Source organism: Limulus polyphemus, unplaced genomic scaffold (assembly GCF_000517525.1).
Source record: "Limulus polyphemus unplaced genomic scaffold, Limulus_polyphemus-2.1.2 Scaffold684, whole genome shotgun sequence".
NCBI lineage: Eukaryota > Metazoa > Arthropoda > Merostomata > Xiphosura > Limulidae > Limulus > Limulus polyphemus.
In genome coordinates this window covers 219993-236896 of record NW_013666294.1, presented here as the reverse complement: position 1 = coordinate 236896, position 16904 = coordinate 219993, and the positions used below count along the sequence as shown (strand labels likewise).

The 16904-nt window shown below is 29.9% G+C and overlaps 1 protein-coding gene across 3 annotated transcripts in view; it reads right to left on the bottom strand.

Moving 5' to 3' along the window:
- Positions 1-3858: 3858 nt before the first annotated feature.
- The window catches only part of LOC106459939 (coiled-coil domain-containing protein 85C-like), a 29256-nt gene continuing 16210 nt past the window's right edge, over positions 3859-16904 (bottom strand). For all 3 annotated transcript variants that reach the window (XM_013919607.2, XM_013919606.2, XM_013919608.2), the window contains 4 exons: positions 15241-15309; positions 11643-11705; positions 9114-9215; positions 3859-5311 (listed from right to left, as the gene is read on the bottom strand). In XM_013919607.2, the coding sequence (XP_013775061.1) occupies positions 5276-5311; positions 9114-9215; positions 11643-11705; positions 15241-15309 (270 nt within the window). In that variant the 3' untranslated portion in view covers positions 3859-5275. The remainder of the gene's footprint in view (positions 5312-9113; positions 9216-11642; positions 11706-15240; positions 15310-16904) is intronic.

Sequence of the window (16904 nt, the reverse complement as noted above, 5' to 3'; positions counted from 1 at the left end):
ATATATGACCTGGAATAGTATCATGTCATAATAAAGTTATGTTAAAAGATATATGACCTGGAATAGTATCATGTCATAATAAAGTTATGTTAAACAATATATGACCTTGAATAGTATCATGTCATAATAAAGTTATGTTAAAATATATATGACCTGGAATAGTATCATGTCATAATAAAGTTATGTTAAAAGATATATGACTTGGAATAGTATCATGTCATAATAAAGTTATGTTAAAATACATATGACCTGGAATAGTATCATGTCATAATAAAGTTATGTTAAAATATATATTTTGACAAGTATACTAATAATAATACCAAGTGGAAAGTTTTATTGTAGAAACAGCTGGGAGACAGAAACATTTAATTTTCTAAACATAAATTTAGTATATAGTATGTTTAAATATTTCTTTTGAACTCAAATCTTTGTACATGAAACACTACCTTTTCTAACAAAAAGGTTTATAACAAACTCTACTTTAAATAAAGCTTCATTTATTATCAAACTACAAGAATGATGCTGGAATGTGATCTACCATCCTTGATATAATATAGCTGGATTGATCTTTATATATAATTGTACTAAAAATTTAACTTCAAATTTCCAAATCTGAAGTTGTAACTACATTAACTTTCTAGCAAATAAAAGCTGGAAACAGTTTTGATGTTCTATTCATAATTCTTGGAAACCAAATTTTACATTACTTTCCACAAAAGTTGTAGTTCAGTATATTCTTCACTATGTTTATCTTCCTTTATTCAGCTGTTCACAACCAATCAATATGTAACCAATTCAACATGCCAAAATGCTAATTTTAAAGTGTTCACTGATGGGCTATACTTCAGGCTTTTATTCTTGTACCAATTAAACAAAATAAATTATGCATTTGAACCACAATAACATGATATATAATCTTCAAAATCTCAATGTCTGGAAAGTTGTACTAATAAAATGAAATATTCTACAAATATCCTAGCACTAAATAAGGTGACAACCATTACAAAAATTGTTAATATGTAAAAATAAGACAAAGAAAAATTTATTCAGGTTGTTATGTAGTATAAAAAAGCATGCTGAAATCATTACAGGTAAATAAACACCATTTGAAATACACCTAATCAACTAACAAATATTAAGGAAAATATTGTTCACCTTGAGAAACATTTAATTTTTCAACATACATTTAAAAAAATCTACTACCTTTTGCAATTTTTATGTATAAATGCTAATTTGTTTTTAAAGTTATAATATCCCATAATGTTTTGTTTCACCATATGTATTCTATAGAGGACACCATTTTCTTTAAAATTGATCAATGAATTAAGTTTGCCCTGTTTGAAATTTATCTGGCATATTACATATTAAACAATAACATGCTAATCATACTTTGTCTTATCCAAAATATTCTGTATTCTATTTTTCTGAAGATAATAGAACTTCACAAAGATATATGCAAAAATGTGCTTTTTTTAATTGCCTGAAACTTGTTTTTGAACATATAACTTTCTACTACTGATCTGTATTTAGGAAAACTTCTTAGTGCTAATGTTAATAGACAAGGCCCAACATAAGGCCTAACTTGGCCTTTGTAAAGGAGGTTTTTCCCCTTTCAGATGACAAGGGGCCCATATCAAATGAAGTGGGTTAAAAATAAACAGCACACAGACTAATATGAAAATATAAGAGCATTGGTTTGAGGAGAACACAAAAATGTTACTTATGCCTAACTAAGACAGAGTTGGAGAGAAATACAAAGAAGGATTATTTAAATAGAGAAGTAAATATATAAAAAAGGACACAGAACAACAATTATTTAAGCCTTGGAGTGTAGATCTGAGATGTATACAAACACCATTATTTAGCCACAGAAGTATATGCCTAAGAAGAACACACAAATTATTACTTAACCCCAGGAGCAATAGCTTAAGAGAAACTGACAGACTATTATTCAAACTTAGAATACAAGTCTGAGGTGAAGATAAACTATTATTCAAACAGAGAGGGTAAAATTCTGAGAGGAAAACAAAAAATATTATATAAATCTATGCATTAAAACTATTATATAAATCTAGGGATACAAGTTTAAAAGGAACACAGAATCTTCCTACAAACCTAAGGATTAAAGTGTGAAGAGAAGATATAAAAGATTATATACACCTATGAGGAACATATAATTAAGGGTGATAGCTGGGAAGAGCACAAACTTTGAGACAAATATACTAAATGAACAACAAAAAAAAATTTTATCTAATAGGGTACAACCCAGAATAAGAAGAAAATAAATTAACAGCTAGATGTAAAGTGGTAAATATGCAGGGGTGTGGAATTCATATTGCCAGATGCCTGAGACAGCAAGTTTTATTGTTATACTTTGCCCTTTTGGACATATTTCTGAACATTCTGAATTGGAGAAGTCTAGAAAATAAAGAGAAAATTTTTCAAATGTATACCCCTAAACTTTAAACTATATTCACACATATACATATCCCTTTAATTCAGAAACCCTAATAACACACAGAGTAACAAATGTATACCCCTAAACTTTAAACTATATTCACACATATACATATCCCTTTAATTCAGAAACCCTAATAACACACAGAGTAACAAATGTATACCCCTAAACTTTAAACTATATTCACACATATACATATCCCTTTAATTCAGAAACCCTAATAACACACAGAGTAACAAATGTATTTAAATTAATATAACAATATTATAACGTTGCTTTTGCCAGCTCAAGGAAAACTTTAAATTGTTATATGTATAAATATATTAAACAGCATTTTAATTTATGGCAGCATTACTGTAAACCTTTGTTTCTAAAAGCTGCAAAAAAGGTGATTTCTCAAAATTTGTTATAGAGTTTTGCATCTAAGTTTTTCATATATTATATATATACACACAAACACAATTCAAATGTGATTACTAATACTTACATAAATCCCCCTTATTATCTATTTTGCACTGTAAAAAATTCAACAGCTGGCAACATATAGAGAATATAGCAACAAAGAATCCATGTTCCTATTTTTCACAACTTATGAAACAATTTTTAAAAACTTTTTTAAATAATGTTGTTTTACTAACTTTCAAAAAAACACTTTGAATCTACATACAGTATCTTTTCACATTACCCCCAAAAGTATGCATTTAACATTATGGATTTCATTGCACAGAAATTGTTCAAACAATTGGGTCATCAAAGCCTTTCCTTTTGCTTTCTCAACATGTGAATCACAGAATCTTTTTTGACTATTCACTGTTAAAAAGAAAATTCTAAGTTACATTCTACTTATTTTTGTATGTGTTTTGTGGGACAGGGAAGAAGTATGTCGATTTTTAAGAATAACATATAAGACATTCTTTCAAAAATTCCACACCCCTGATTATTTTCTGAATGTCACTATTACACTTTAGCTGCACATTAAAATGCCCCATTATCTTGATGAAGTACAAAACTTGTTTTTTAGAAATTAAACTTTTAAGAAGACACAATTAATAAGCTAGTTCCAATATACAGAAGTACTTGTTTTTGAACAATTCATTGTATTATAGATACATAACAGCTGGTCTGTAGTAAACATTGTTAAAGAGAGTGGCCTATATAATTGTATACTACATTGAAGGAACAGTAATGTGTGTAGCTTGTTAACAAAACACTGACTGTAGGTGAAGAGTAGCTGTCCTGTAGTAAACCATAATTTACAAAAGTGTCTTGTTTAATTTTAAATGTTAGTTGAAAGGAATGGAATGTTTATAGTGATTGTAGGTACTTAGTAGTTAGTGGACACAATGCTACATTGCATATACATGTATATATAATATCATTGACCTACATAATACAGAGAATTAAACTGTGCAATTATATTAACTGTTTACTATATGGCAACTATGATGTAAAATTACATTCCCAAGAATGTAAAGAGCCAAATTCTAAGGTTTTCTTACAGATGACTTTACCAGTTAAAAGTGTTTCAATTATTGTAATATGCCTAACAAAATATAGTCAACAGAAACATTCAGTTGTTTCTTTTTCTATTCAAAGTGGGATGCTGAGCATCTTACCTTATGGACCACGCACCAAATCATCTTAATAAACCAATGTTTTTGATAAAACAACATGTAGATTTAAAGTATTTTATAAAGACGTATATTCTAGTAAAATTCTAGAGTTAAGTTATTTACAAACATTTATCAGACACATCGAAACCTTTAATCTGGGTTTTAGAAAAACCATATCAAAACAATTTTAGATATAATACCTCACAAAAAGATTTCAGAAAAAGTTGATTCTGAGAGTTTAACTTCTGGAAAATGATAACTATTAGTACATTTCTTGATTTATCTGTACTATAACACTTAAACAAAATAGTGTATGGTAAACAATTTCTTCTTGTTCTCTTAATTTTCAAACCTTTACAGCACGTTGTATACATATCTAAACTGTTATCAGGTACATGTCTGTTAATACCACATGTACATAGTCACCACAGTATGGTTAAAGTTACTTGAGCATACTAAATCACCTCTATACAGGTTAGAGATTTGTAAAATATACTTTATATATATATATATATATATATTAAGACAGAAAAATACATATCTTTAACAAGAATCTATGTTGTATCCTAAAATAGCTGCTATGTAGTTTTACAAGTCTTATATTGGTAACACGAGTATGTGAAGGATATCATTATATATAAACAAAACACATGTATAAGAATTTCAGGTAATGCAAAATCTTATAATATCTGCACACAAAGCTACATCATTAATAGTGAAGATGCCTACAGCCAAATTTTAAGGTTTTTTATATGAGACTTTGCCAATAGCTAATAGTTTCCTTCGATTACTTAACAAAAATGTACTGAAACACACATTAAATTATTAGACTATTAATTTCTTTTTTCATAAATTACAAACACAATGAAGTAACATTTGTGAGCATTCACCACTTTCTCTTCTACTCCACTTTCACTTAGATTTTAGCTTACAAGTGTTCAACATGGGAAAGATGTTACATGAACGCTAACTTACAAAAATTCATTTCTGGAAATCTATTACATTCATACAATCTGGCACTAACAAGTACAGCATCATCTACATTTGAAATTATATTAGATTTTTATTTCATGAGGCTATTTGTGACAAGTCCACCTTCTTGTATTTTTAATTATCTATCATTCCACATTTATTACGTATTCTATTCAGTTCTTAATAATTATCCACGTTATTAGAGAGAAGTCCAAACATAAGAAGGAATCCACTAGCCTGGCCCATCTTCTAATTTTCGCCAAACAACCTACGAAAAATTAGAAAGTTTAGAAAAAAAGAGAGGAAGAAAGTGAAACAATGCAAGTAAATATTTGGTTTAATTGACAAAAGATCATTCCTTTTTTTTTATATTAAAACATACAGTCATTAATACCAAAATAAAGCTTAAGCAAGACTTTGACAACACAATTTAATGTAAGAACAATTAACTTTTTCCTTCAATTCTTATTAAAATCCATTTACTACAGCAGACAATCACTTTTACTTGGAAGGAACACTGTTTTACGCTAGGCAGGCTTCAATGGTTAGTAATCATTTACATTTCTCATAATAAAAAGACATTCCATTTTGAAAAGTTTGTTTCAACACTAACATAAGTTGAAAAATTTGGTATTCTACATAATAAACTATATTTGGAATTAACTAACCTGTTCAGAATTGTATTTAATAAAGAATTAAGCCCACTAATCATACATTAAATTCAAACATTGCATTCTATGGACATAACTATGTTAGATTAAATTTGTAACTAAACTTTTAATTTTACAAAAAGTAGGTATTACATAAATCACTAACTTGAATTGCTTTGTAAAGTTTACCATATAGTTCTAGATTAATGCCAGAGCTACATTTGCAATACTTAAGCTGCCTGCAATGTGCTTTGTTGTTAGCAAAGGCATCAAAAATTCCAAGGAAAACTCTTAGTAAGTATTTCTTTTGTAACAAGCAAGTCTAGTGCTACCTGTTTTGCCATCCTAGGCAAGTTTTCACTTTGAAATTCTACTTTATTCAAAAGACAAGAGAAATGACAAATAAAAATGCATTTATATGTTAAAGTATGAGGGAATGTCACAATAACAGTTAACAGTTCAAAATTTTGCAGTTATGGAAAATTCAATTTTCTTTATTTCTCTTACGGAAAATCACACTGCTTGCTTCAAGTCTAAGTTTGTGAAGTCTCATACTCGAACAAACTGTCGTCTGTACAATCAGTTTTGTGTGTGTCATGGTTGATCTTAGGTAGGTGTTAAATTAGTTTGAGTTTGGTAAAGTTTCTGTATCAGTTAGTAGTGGTGAATGACAAAGAAAGAATTTCCAATATGACAAGAATGTTAGGAAATGATGATGCTAACCTGTTTTTACTTTTTATAAACAAATCTGCTATTCTTGCAAACATTTTCAAGTGATTTCTATTTTTCTTTGCACCAATCAATGTTTATGTACCAATGTACCGATGAAAGAGATCTTTTGTTTTTTCCTATTCCATGGAATAGTTCATGACATGTCAAGATCACTATCCTGCAGCCATTTGTTGGCAAAGTGATGCCACAATCTTGGTACTTAACATCTTAGAAGTATCTGCTTTTGCTTTGGAATATGACCTTGTTCCAATGGCTCCGGTGTCGTCTTCTTCAATGAAGACTAAAGCACCACAAACCTCTTACAGCTGATATCAGTGTGCAAGCAGCATCAGTTCTACTCTTACAGCTGATATCAATGTGCAAGTGGCATCAGTTCTACTCTTACAGCTGAGATCAATGTGCAAGCAGAATCAGTTCTACACTTACAACTGACATCAGTGTGCAAGCAGCATCAGTTCTACTCTTACAGCTGACATCAGTGTGCAAGCAGCATCAGTTCTACTCTTACAGCTGATATCCGTGTGCAAGCAGCATCAGTTCTACTCTTACAGTTTATATCAATGTGCAAGTAGCATCGGTTCTACTCTTACAGTTGATATCAGTGTGCAAGCAGCATCAGTTCTACTCTTACAGCTGATATCACTGTGCAAGTAGCATCAGTTCTACTTTTACATCCTTTGTCTCTCTATGGTTTCACAGTTGACTGGAAACATGCTATGGCAATACTTGAAAATGATAAACTCAAGCAAAAGAAGAATGCATAAAATCTTTGAATCAAACCTAAGAACATCATTGCACCAGTACTACAGTTGGTTGAATTGTTCAACTTGAGATTCATAGTGGAGGTGCTGCATGAACAGACAAAGCTCTTGAATTAAAGTGTCTAGTTCTTTTCTGAAGACTGTTAGTCATTCTTTTCAGAATAGTTCCATTTTCACACTCTTGGCTTCAATAGTCTTCTAGCCATTTCATTCAGCTGTTCTCAGAATAACTTTGGTCTTATTGACACTACTTGTGTCTTTCAGTGTCAAATATTCTAGGGAATACTTATCTCAACATCTTCAACTGCAGATGCCCCAGTAGCTGTGACAAACTGAATGATCAATTGACATCTGTTCCGCGTGGATTATGTCTGAAATACAGTTGACCAAAATTTAGTAATACTTGGCATTTCTAGAAGCAGTCAACTGGAGTATAATTCTTTTAAACAGTAAATGAATCAGTTTATTCTTGGTCTCCTTTCCAAGGTAGTGCTGAAGAGTTCCTGCTTGGTAAATCTTCTAAGGTGTTCTTCCATGACAGGATGAAACATAGATTAGTGTTGAACACATTATAAAGTGACTTTGGAAATGAAATGGTAAAATTAAATGATTTTGCAGCCTCTTTATTCTGCCACCTTGACAGTTGCTTACTTTGCCTATCTAATAACACTGGTCCTGGTCATAAGCAAGTACTGTAACTATCTTTTAAAACTGTAGGAATACTTTTTGAGTCTGCTTGAATATATCTTTTTATTCATTTGTGCTGGAAAAACAACAATTCTGGATTTTTTGTTTGCTTTTTCTATCTTATATACCCTTAAAATGTTTGTATATGTTTAATTCATTATACAGAATTCTTATGTTAACACACCACCTAATGAATCAACTGCAGTTATACAGTCATTAAAACACAACTGTATTTTTTATTCTCAGACTGATTCTCAAAATACTACAGTATAGAAAGTATCCATAATATTTAAATAATATACTGTTTGATTGGTATAATAAGCTCAAACAATTGGCAAAGTGTAGAATTGTTCATTAGGGATCTACAAAAATGTAGGTTGATTATTCAATGACAGAATATTTTATTAAAAACCCCCTTCATAAATTTCTATTACACTCAGTATATTGCATATGTAAAATATACTGATCATATGATGTCTTAGGTGATGTGGATATGCAGTCATATTTTGTCTATTAATTTTATAATTTTTATGCATATGAACACAAAATGTTATCTGTTTATAACTGTCCCTAATTTTGAGCTAACAGACGAGAAGTAACACAACTAGTCAACAGCACACACACTAACAACTTTTGGAGTACTATTATATGACCAAGTAGTGGAATTTAATAATCACTCTTACAGCACAACATGGTCACAAAGTGCAGAGCATGTTTAGGTGGCAATCATGAACTTTTAGATTCAAAGCCTGTAGGTTTAAAACAATTGTGCGATACAGCCTCATTTCCAAAATGTTTATGAAATTAAACTTTTGGCAGAAGTCATTTTGCATTAGCCTAATACATGGATAGCAATAACCAGTTCTTCTTTACAAAGAAATAACTCAGAGTTAAAAATAAACGAGGAAAGGGAATACAAAAACAACAGCATAAACTATAATATAACACACAAAACATCATCAAGGAGAGCTTTACAAAGAAATAACTCAGAGTCAAAAATAAACGAGGAAAGGGAATACAAAAACAACAGCATAAACTATAATATAACACACAAAACATAATCAAGGAGAGCTTTACAAAGAAATAACTCAGAGTCAAAAATAAACGAGGAAAGGGAATACAAAAACAACAGCATAAACTATAATATAACACACAAAACATAATCAAGGAGAGCTTAGAAACAAAATATACAAACTAATTTTAAACAATTTTGAAACGAAAAGGATCTCATGCGATTTACATTGCACATCTCTCTAACTAAAGCCTTTTCTCCAGTGGCCATCTCTTCAGAATCCAAATCACTATCATTGTTCCTCTCTATTTGCTCATGAACATCTAGAACCTGTAATAAAGTCAGTAGTCACGTTTACAGTATCAAAATTATAACATATAATGAATCATTACATACTATCATTAAGTGTTCATTAATGTTATGCATTTTTTAAATAAGCTAAAATAACAACACAATAATTTCTTGAATACAAATTACATGTAAGAGGGCATAGTATAAAAGCTTTATCAATAGCACAGGGTCTAAAATAAACACCTGCAGCCACCAAACTATAACAATAAAACGTTTTATGGTCTCAATTTTATTTTGTGAATTTCATGAACCTAACTCCATGTAAAGTTTCATTCCTTATTTATCCTTGCAAAGTTTATTATTCCTGTATCACTAAACAACCATAATTTTGATTTACTTCATGGTTCTTAATGGTCTACTCTCACACTTGTATGACAGATTCAGTAAAGACACAACTGTTTCTCACCAGTACTTCACAATGAAATCTGAGCTGATGACCAAACAATTTCAGCTGGATTTCAAGTTTATTCAAGTCACATATCCAGAAAAAACTTCAGTTTATATACCTAGTTTCCATTTTATACCTATCTTTATAATGTAAGTATTAAAATCAAATTTTCAACAAATAACAATGCACCTGAGATCTTTGTTAAACTGTCAGCAATTGTGTGCTTCTAGAAACTATGATGCCACAGAGCAATTATAATAAAGGGTTTGAACATGACCCAACCACAAAAAGAGGTGAGTACTTGTTTTGAAATACCCTTGGATTAGAATTTGTGTGACAGGTATAAGCATTATCACAATGAACTATAGCTTTTGGAAGATTTCAAGATATTTTCAGGGTTTTTTCCCATATTATTCCAAGTTTTCTTCATCTCAAATATCAGTGGAAATACTTAATCAACTTGCATGAAACTTAGTACAAACATACTAAACAGTACCTTGTTTTTACTTTAAAAAATTCAAATAACTTGATTTAGCATTTTTTGGGTTGCAAAATTTCCATAATTTTATTCTGAGACACTGTTTTGATAAACAAAACATTAAAATACTTTCCACTATCTTAGAATTTAAATTTTTTGTTGTATTGTTAATCGGAATGATCCATTTCATATATCCACTGTATACGATGTAAACAGTTGATAAATGGCTCATTCCAGCTATATTTAGATGTTGCCTATAGCTACTTTCTGGGCAATGTTTCATTAATTCTTCAGACCACACTTTGTGACATCATAAAAGGGAGGGAATGAAAAGATGTTGTTATAAAACCATCAAAAAAAGACAAGAAAAATCATGTAGTCACTTTCAGCTATAAATCATAAACAAAAAGGAGGCAAAAACTGAAAATGTTTATTAGTGACCTACGATGTGACTTTTGAAAATGGCAACCCCACTACCTTTATCAGGTTAGATAACAATATTTTTACTAACAATGTTCTTGGTCAAGATCAAATTGTATCTAAGAAATAGAGTTTCTTTTCATAAGTTCTTTTGTTTCAACATGATAAACTATTCAGTAAATAAGGAAGTAAGTCAGTGGAATATTTTCCTGTCACATATCATAGTCATTAAACCTAACTAAGCTTACCTGATGTTTTGCCACAGAAGAAAATTTCTATAGTTTTTAAATAGACATAACAAGAAAAGATTTTCAGGAATGAAAAAAATGTCTAAAGAAACTAAAAAAACAATTCCCACATCTATGGCTTATTCCTAAGTCTACTAAAGTTCCAAACTAAAAACAACAGTTCCCAGATCTATGGCTTATTCCTAAGTCTACTAAAGTTCCAAACTAAAAAAACAATTCCCACATCTATGGCTTATTCCTAAGTCTACTAAAGTTCCAAACTGAAAAACAAACAGTTCCCAGATCTATGGCTTATTCCTAAGTCTACTAATTAAGGTACTTGAGAGTGGCTATTATTAAAATTGCTATTAAATCATTACATGGGCCTTCTTAGCCAGGCTGTCTATGATCTTGAGGGAGCCTAAAAATTTGGGAAACCCTGATATATAGTTAGATATTTGCTAAGACTTATATTTTACTGTAAGCAGAAACACTAATAGGAGAAGTGGTATTTAATATCTTTGAATAATTTCATAATTACAATGGGTTTACATCCATACTCACAGAAATCTTTTGTTCCAATACATCTTATAAACAAGTACTTATCATCCAGCTTTACTTGTTTTTATTTACAACAGATAAGTAATGAAACCATATTTAATGACCATATATATATATATATGTGTGTGTGTGTGTGTGTTATTTAGTGAGGCGTATGACAAAATAAACCAAAGCTGAAGCTTTATAAATGCAGATTTCTCAAGTCTATAAAAAATGTCTTGTCAATACTACCAAACAAACAAAACAAATTACTATTACTAATCATTACATAAAAGCATTTTTTCTACTTTTTCTCAACCACGAACAAATATACTTAATAATATTTCACTTACCTTCAGGGCTTGAACTACAGCTTCAGGTTTCATCATCCCAGGGTAACCTTCAGTTTCTTCAGTCTGTTTCATTATGAAATATATAAAATTCCTAGATCAACTTTAATGAATATTTGTTTTGCTTTTGACTGTTTTTTTTTTCTTAGCCAAACTTCAATACATAAAACAATTAACATGTTTACAATTACAACAATCACAATGGATAATAAAAGTAAGTTATAAAAATGAATACTAAAATATTTGAGCTTTTTAAAACAATAAAAGACCTAACTTATATTTTTGGACTACACATTCATTAAGAGTGGCTGTATCTCAATTAAATCATTAATTGTGAGCTTTATGTCAATGGCTTGAAATAACTGTAAGAAGCAAGTTTCAGACTGTTTTATTGTAAGGTGTTTATGAAGTCTAGCCTTGACACATAGATGCTATCCACTGTAAACCATCTATACCAATATGCAGAATTTCTGACACAATTTGGAAACAAGTTCTTCATTTTACACACGCTAAGTTTCATATAACATTATCAGTGGTACTGAGAATTTGACCCTCAGATATAAAACATGTGTTTGTGATTATACTTCCTAATAGCACTAAAAGTCAAGCTTCTGCAGTTCAGGAATTTTCTGTAAAAAAACCTCAAACCCAATAGTTCTGCTTAAAACATTAAAAGATCTCAAGGTGTTATGCACATTTCTCAATGTATACATAGCCCTTTAAATACTCCTAACAATGTCCATTTTAAATTGTTCCAGTGTACATTCTTTCTCAGGTTTGACAATAATTAACGTTGGTTAAGATCATACTTTTTTCAGAGTAGGTTTAGTGCTTTGGCTTACTTAGCCACAGAAAGTGATTTAACATAAAACAGACTTTGACGATGTCATTTTAGTGTTTGCTTCCAAAAAAACTTGAAAGAAGCCTCTAAGTCAAGGTAAGATTGAAGTGCTCATTTTTATTTAGTTATTATTTATCAAGTGTATGCTATGCTACAGTATTTCTCAATGCTTATATTTTATACAAATATTAATTAATAATTATGCATAATTTATCACTTGTGCTTCAGATTATATATTTCAACATTGCAAATTTATTCCTACTGCCCCCTGTGTCACCAAAATGTCTAAACTGAGCAATAGTTATTGAACCAGAAGAACCACATGACCTAGGCAATATTGCATCTTTAACTGAAGTGTTATGAGTAATTCATTGGTAACTAGAGGGGCATTCAATAGCGTGCATACCTCCACCATGCAGCATTGATCATATTCAGCCCTCCAAAAATATGAACATGTGTCATATGTCCGTTGTTATCAAAGGACACGGATCATTTTTGGCATGACAATAATGTATAATATTCTATACAACTCCACAATAAGTGAATTAGCCATTCTTAAAAGAGCCAATCCTTGAAGACAACTTGAATGATGCCTGCAGATGTTGGACACCTCTATTTGGAGGAGGAATTGAATCAGTTACAGAATAATACAATACTTTTTAAGTTCAGGAAAGGTGACAGGAAGCAAAAGCTCTAATTTCCAACAAATCATAACGTTAGGAAAAACATATTATACAAAAAAAAAAGGTTGGTATGAATGAATAAGAAATGCTTAGGATAAAGAAATTCCCTACAAGAATAAGATCAAGAATTCGTGGGTTACAGCCCAAGAAAATACTTCTGAAGGGCATTCCAGAAATAAGGGTATTATATTTTCACGTAAATTAGGAAGTCTTTTAACATTTTAAAAGTATCTTGCTGTGACAGCATAGTGTTGATATTTTAGCTCTTTCAGGACCTAGTCTGATTTAAAAGACCCATTGTTTCTTTTGTTTTGTTGCAAGAACAAACTGCACAAAAATTAAAACAAACTTTCTAGAGAATATGCAAGTTATGTGAAAAAAAATCTACTATATTTAGTATATATACATATTTTTAGCTTGTGAAATTAAAAAATTTTTTTCGTTGTGATACATTTTTAAAACACGATAAAAAATACTTTCACATTAAATTGTAATTATTATTATTATTATTTATGCCTTAAAACTTGTAAATATATCTAATACAGTTTTTGTTTTAATAAAGTACAATTTTTTCTGTTTTTATTCTAATGACACCAAACCAACTTTATAGTAATTTCTTTATAATCACAATAAAGAACTAAAACAAAATCATGAAAAAAATAAATAAAACAAAATCATGAAAAAAAGAAATAAAACCAAAAATTATTATTATAATTGATCAGAATATATCCAGTCAATTTTAAATTCATCAACATATTTATATTTACTGTTCTCTTGGTATGTTTCTGCTCATTGAAACAATTATGTAACCTGCTAAAAAATTCAGAAATTCTTCATAACTATAAAATGTACAATTGAAGTTACTGTGTAATATTCTAGGCCTACATACTCAATAACTCTGAAATTCTGTAACAAGAAAAAAAATGTTACCAGAAACTATAAAAAAATAAAAAACTCTCAAGCCTCTGAACAATTGGAAACTATTTCTTAAAAACTTACAAATAGCAAAAAATGCTGTTAGATGTTATTAATAACTTGTTTAAATCGTTTTGAAGCTTAGCTCCTCCCCTGTACAATGGGTTTTTAGATAAAGGATGCATCTATTCTCAAACCTACTTTACTATTTGTCAAGTCCTTCAAGAGGAGGCATATAAAAGCAAATTCAACCAATAAAATCATGATAAAACTTTGTAGAATGGACAGTAACTGCCTGTTTTAGAGACACAAATGTAGAGGACGACATTTCGAATGCCTTTTGGTTTTCGTTTGACCTGAAGATGAAAGGCGGAAGACTTTCGAAATGTCGTCCTCTACAACAGGCAGTTGCTGTCCATTCTACAAAGTTTCATCATGAATACTCTGCCTAAACAATCTGTCAAAGAATACAATAAAATCATATTTGAGCTTATACACCCACTAAAAGCTTGAAATAACATACTTTTTAATTGCAAGTTTACATAGATCATTTACAGACACTAAAATAAGCCAGGTAAGCCAAATAAGTAAATGTATAGTATGCAGTTCAGATGCCTACACATGGCACTAAAATGAAAGTTTAAGACATTTTGTAAAATGTAAAAATTAATGATATACCCATTATATAATATTTTGATAACATTCCTACATTTATTCTGGACCAAATTATTGAAATAGATTAGGATTTTTTTAAGACTAAATTTTAAATTTTGCCCTTGAAGTGACCATACATAACATTGGAAAGGGGTAAAGGCAGAGAGAAAAAAAAATGTGTAGAATAGAGCATGGTTCAAGAAACTCATGCTATGATATTATGCCACCATTAATTATACACTAACTGACTCAAAAATATCAGAAGATTAATTAACTCGTACATTTTTTATCAGTGGTGTTATGATCATAATACACAACCAAATAAGAAATTTAACTTCTGGTAAAATGTGGAAATGAAACTTGAAAAAGACCTAAATTAAACTTCACTCTTTGTATCTACAATATACAAGTGATCCAATTTTATACCATTTTTTGTTCTTGTCAAACAAAGGTTTTCTTTTCCCAGCTTCAAAGAATATACATACATATATATATATAATTTACTTACCCTAGATTCTCCTACAGCTCCCTTTCTAATATCAAGTCCATGAGATTCTGATCCTCCATTATAGTGATTCTGAAACAAAATTTAGCACTTTATAATGCAGTAATACAGACTTCAAATGTTAAAGCCAACTGGCAATTATCTGTTAAGTCTCCAAAACAATTACCTTATTCAAATTCACTTAAAAAGTTATGGATATATAAATTATTTCTTTGTGATAATATCAAAACAAACTATTTCTTATGATTTCAGTTCTTACGATAAGCTCACATTTATATTTGTTGCAATGATGACACTATCATATTTGAAAAGCTGATGTTAAATCAACTCAAAACTTTTCATGTACTAAATCATTCTGCAAAATTTTCAAATTTACCCTTGATCATTTCTTTATCACATGAACTCACTGCATCTTTACAAGATGGCTTTGAATATAACGACCTATACAGAAACGTAAAGGATGTACAACAATATCGTCTAGTAAGACAACTGTTACCCTACGAACACTAAACAAATAGAGTCAAGCTTTTCTGAATTAATAAAATCTGTGCTGATGAAAACAATGAAGCACACATACAAGTCATGACAGAAAAAGGTTATGAAGACACGCGGATTGAAAAAGCTATCATCACCAAATGAAGACTTTCCCTTTAACTGTCCTGTAATTAATAATCATACAGAATTCCTAATATCTCTTTAATTCACTCTCACAATAGCAATACTTAAACAAATTGCAGTACATATTTACTAAATAGTAAAAACACCGTTTAAAAAAAAATTATCTTAGAATTTAAGTTTTTTATTTTATTGTTAATCAGAAATTTCTATTTTATAATCCAGCAGTTTCAATATCTTTGATATTCAATACCACATTTCTTTGATTCTTTATATTTCCATCTGTAATACTTCTGGCTTTAAATAATAAAAAACATTGAAAAAACTGATTTATCAATGATCGAGGACCTCATTTTTCAAAATGGAGTCACTGTTACTTTTGGCAGGCTAGGTATTGCAATTTTTGCTAAACCATATTCTTGGTCAGACTAAATTTATTAATAAATATAGTTTGTTTTCAACAAATAATGAATTATTGTATTTGTGTGTGCCATTTGAGCACTACAGACTTAACAATAATAATCAATACATGAGGATTTGAGTCACTGGAACATGCCATCATTTACTCTATTTGTTAAACCTAACTAGGCTTACCCAATATTCTGTAATAGAAAAAACTTTCAATTGCTATCAACATGAAAAAGAAACTATGAAAATATTCCCAGGTTTATGGTTTGTTCTTTAGTGTCCTAAACATCCCATCTCTTTGTTCACCCCGTAAAGGAGATCAATGTTAGTCAACATCTCACAAAATCATCCATTACTACTCAAACCACTTTATTTACACTACATTGACATAAATAGTTTATAATCTACTCCATCCAGCCTGATGAAAACAATTTACATGTACAAAATCAGCCACGTTAGAATAAACAAGTTAGCTATATAAAGATAGAATTTTAAAAATAACAAAAAAGGAGCCAAGTTGCATTAAAAGGCAAACTCTTTAAAGACATAATGTAAAAATGGGTAACTTAAACAAGAAAAAGCAGGGAAACTTTACTCCTTTTTTTTACTGCAAATGGAATAAGCAGCAACATAAATAAAAAAGG